This window comes from Sceloporus undulatus, chromosome 9 (genome assembly GCF_019175285.1).
Source record: "Sceloporus undulatus isolate JIND9_A2432 ecotype Alabama chromosome 9, SceUnd_v1.1, whole genome shotgun sequence".
NCBI lineage: Eukaryota > Metazoa > Chordata > Lepidosauria > Squamata > Phrynosomatidae > Sceloporus > Sceloporus undulatus.
In genome coordinates, this window is record NC_056530.1 from 33,279,858 (window position 1) to 33,284,046 (window position 4,189).

Consider the following 4,189-nt stretch of genomic DNA (forward strand, 5'->3'; position numbering starts at 1 on the left):
CAGGAAGTTCCTCCTAATGTTGAGGTGGAATCTCTTTTCCTGTAGCTTGCATCCTTTGTTTTGGGTCCTGTTCTCTGGAGCAGCAGAAAACAAGCTTGCTCCCTCCTCAATGTGACAACCCTTCAAATATTTAAACAGGGATAACGTATCACATCTTAACCATTTCTTTTCCAGGCTAAACATACCCAGCTCCAAGTCTTTCCTCATAAGGCTTTATGGTTTCCAGACCCTTCACCATTTTAGTCGCCCGCCTTTGGACACGCTCCAGTTTCTCCACATCCTTTTTGAATTGTGGAGCCCAAAACTGGACACAATATTCCAGGTGGGGCTTGACCAAAGCAGAATATAGTGGCACTGTTACTTCGCTTGATCTAGACACTATACTTTTATTGATGCAGCCTAAATTCGCATTGGCCTTTTTAGCTGCTGCATCATACTGTTGACTCATGTTCAACTTGTGGTCTACTTGGACTCCTAGATCCCTTTCACATGTATAAATCTCATTCAGCCAGGTGTCCCTCATCCTATATCTGTGCATTTCATTTTTCCGCCCAAAGTGCAGTACCTTACATTTCTCCGTGTTGACTTTCATTTTGTTAGCTTTGGCCCAGCTTTCTAGTCTATTCAGGTCATTCTAAAGTTTGATCCTGTCCTCTGGAGTATTAGCTATTCCTTCTAATTTGGTGTCATCTGCAAATCTGATGAGCATGCCCCCAATTCTGTCATCCAAGTCATTGATAAAGATGTTGAATAGCACTGAGCCCAGGACAGAGCCCTGTGGGTCCCCATTGGTCACTTCCCTCCAGGATGAAAAGGAGCCATTGTTGAGCACCCTTTGACTTCGGTCAGTCATCCAATTACAAATCCATGTAACAGTTGCCTTGTCTAGCCCACATTTTACAAGCTTGTTTGCAAGAATGTCATGGGGAAACTTGTCAAAGGCCTTACTGAAATCATGGTATACTATATCCACAGCATTCCCTTCATCTACCAAGCTGGTCATTTTATCAAAGAAAGAGATTAGATTTGTCTGGCATGACTCCTTTCTCTGAAACCCATGTTGACTTTTTGTGATTATGGCATTGCTTTCTAGATGTTCACAGATTCTCTGTTTAATGATCTGTTCTAGAATCTTTCCTGGTATAGATGTCAGACTAACTGGACGATAATTGTTGGGATCCTCTTTTTTCCCTTTTTGAAGATGGGGACAACGTTTGCCCTCCGCCAGTCTGCTGGGATCTCTCCTGTTTTCCAGGAGTTTTCAAAGATTATTGCCAATGGTTCCGATATTACATTTGTCAGTTCTTTTAATACCCTTTGATGTAGTTCATCTGGTCCCGGAGACTTATATTCATTTAGATTAACAAGGTATTCCTGTACTATCTCTTTACTTATTCTGTGCTGAATTTCCCCTATTCTGTCCTCTGCTCCGTTATTCTCAGGTTGAGCACCCTTTGCCTTTTCTGAGAAGACTGAGGCAATGGCGGTGTTGAGTAATTCTGCCTTTTCTACGTCTTTGCCATCTTCTCCACACAGTGGTCCTACCGTTTCCTTCTTCTTTCTTTTGCTGCGGACATATCCAAAAAAGCCCTTTTTATTGTTCTTTACTTCTCCAGCAAGCCTGAGTTCATTCTGTGCTTTGGCTTTTCTGACTTTACCTCTCCAGTCGTACTAGAGGATCTAGAGATTCCTACACAGGACATAATAATCCAAGCCCTAGCTGCAAAAGCCAACGCCGCAAAGGTGGAGGGCTGACTGTATAGAATTTGTTTTAAATCTGCAAACATATTTGCTTTTCATTTTTATTTCTCTGCAATTTATTGACTGCATGCAGACACAGACAGTATATGACCCATAGTCCCTTGGCTATCTTTTGGTCCCAGAACTGGGTGTTAGAACTTATTTCTGAGAAAGGATTTGAAGATACCACTATTTAAAACTTTAAGGGAAGAAAGATGTTTAAGGGGATCAGGATGGGGCATGTGAGAAGTTTATAAAATAATGCTTAGTGTGGGAGTGTACAGACAACTGTTTTCTTCTTGGTAGACACAGCTGGATGGATCCTTGAAAATCATCTAGTCTAATACTCTTCCCATTGGCCATCAGATTCATTTATGCATCTCATAGAGCACTGTAGGAATTCTGGACTAAACAGCCTTTTTGTCTTGATCCGGCAAAGCTTTCCTTCTTCCCATTCCAAGTATTACTTATTTATTAAAAATATTTATAAATCAGTTTGCTGCCTATCAGGACTGCTCCCCAAATGAGGTATAATAAAACTGCAGTGCAAATAAAGAGAAAACATTCTTTAAAAGCGGATCAAAAGTGATTTTAAAAGAAAACATTCTGACAAAATAAGTTTTAAGTGCCCACCAGCAGCTCAATAAAGATGTTTCCAACCTGACTTTTTGGGGAGTTTACATAACTGAGGTGCTCATAAAAGCCTGTCTTATGTACACACTGACCTAACCTCTCAGGGTAGTAGGACATACAACAGGGCTGCTGAGGACGATCTCACATACTAGACAGACTGCTATGGATGAAGTGATCTTTTAGATCTCCTGATTCCCAAGCCCTTTAGGGCTGTGCAGGTCAAAACCGGAGCCTTCAGTTAATCACAGAAATAAATTGGAAGCAAGTGTAGTCAAAACCAGCGTTGTATAGTTTTGAAGCATGAACCAGACAATAGTCTTGCTGCTGCATTTTGCATTAGCTGAATTAGTTGTATTGCATTAGTTGAACACTTTTCAAGGGAGGTTTTATCTCATAACTCTTTAATCTCATCCCTTCTTTTCTGCCTAGTTATGATAGCTTTTATGTTGCTTCCATTTTCCGACAGTATAACTCTGAATCTCAGTTACTAAGAGGCAAAGAACTCAGGAGCAGAGCTCTTATCCTGCATGCAGGCTTCACTGTTTGACCAGTGTTTGAAAGGCAGACACCAGATAAATGGGTTCTGGGCACTTTTCTTTGCTTCAAGAGCTGGTACCATAAATATATCTTTCTGACAGTAAAGGTTTTTGTGAGATGCCACTGCTATTGGTTTTTGTTACCTCATAGGCTTGTTGAGACAGCACAGGCAGTGCCCTTAGTGTGCTTTTAACATTATGCGTTTTGCCTATGTGATAACGTTTGTTTTACTCTGCAGCCAAACGTGGCCTGTCCTGCGCGTCTCACCAAAGAGAGTGCTGCTAAACGTGGAGACACCTCTTGCAGAATCTTGGAGCATCCTGGCCCAGGAGGAAAGATGCCTGCTGAAGAAGTGACTGAAGGCAGTGGGGCTGCCACGGCCCCCCTCTCTCGCCAGCCCGGCTGTATAGACATCAGATTGAAAGAAGAGTCTTCCTCAGATGTCCAGGCCTTTCCGCAGCCGGAGCCCAAGGAGTCAAGGCAAAGAAGCAGCAGCCAAATCCCACTCTCACGCCAGCCGGGTTCCATGGATGTTCGCTTAAAAGATACCGTGAGTCCCAAGATCTCAGCCCCGAGTCGTCCCAACTCAAGAGAGCTCACTGCTCCCAGGAGAACCAACTCTGCAGAGGCCCCTGCCTCGGATCGGCCCAGATCACTAGAAGGGAGATCCAAAGAAGTCAGGACACCAGAGCTGTTGGCTTTGCATCATCCAGGAACAATGGAAGCCAAGCCAAAAGGTGCCCTTTCACCCGAGGCCCTGCCACCCAACCAGCCTATAAAAAAAGGCACTTTGGAGGATAGGAAGAACTGACTGGAAATTGATGGATGTCAGAGCGAAAGGGAAGGTGCAACCAAACCTCCATCCTGCCTAGAGAAACCATCCAGTTAAAGCTACATCCAAAAGTGAAATCAAAGCTATTCTATTACAATGTTAAAACAAGTTAAACTAGTTAATTTGTTCTATTCAGCGTGTCAAGCCACTCTCATGTCTTTATGTCTGTTTTTCTCTCCTCTCCACTACTAAACCCTACCTCAGATATTTCCAAAATCTCCTCCCCTGCTTCCCAAGCCCAATTTCAATTCTCTTTCCCACTTACAACCAAGCAAACCTGGCAAGAAGCACGTTCCATCAAGTCCAGACAATGGTGAAACTGGCCTACCAACGAAAGCCATGCATTTCTCAGCTTGGCCAAACATGAAGAAAAAGAAGTGAGAAGGCAAATCTGTGCTGGATAAGCAATGATACCTGAGTGCTACAATTAAAATAAAATAAAATAAA

At 42.9% G+C, this 4,189-nt stretch overlaps 1 protein-coding gene across 2 annotated transcripts in view; it reads left to right on the forward strand.

Moving 5' to 3' along the window:
* The window catches only part of CFAP126 (cilia and flagella associated protein 126), a 21,412-nt gene extending 17,223 nt beyond the window's left edge, over positions 1-4,189 (forward strand). For both annotated transcript variants that reach the window (XM_042438856.1, XM_042438855.1), the window contains exon 5: positions 3,149-4,189. In XM_042438856.1, the coding sequence (XP_042294790.1) occupies positions 3,149-3,721 (573 nt within the window). In that variant the 3' untranslated portion in view covers positions 3,722-4,189. The remainder of the gene's footprint in view (positions 1-3,148) is intronic.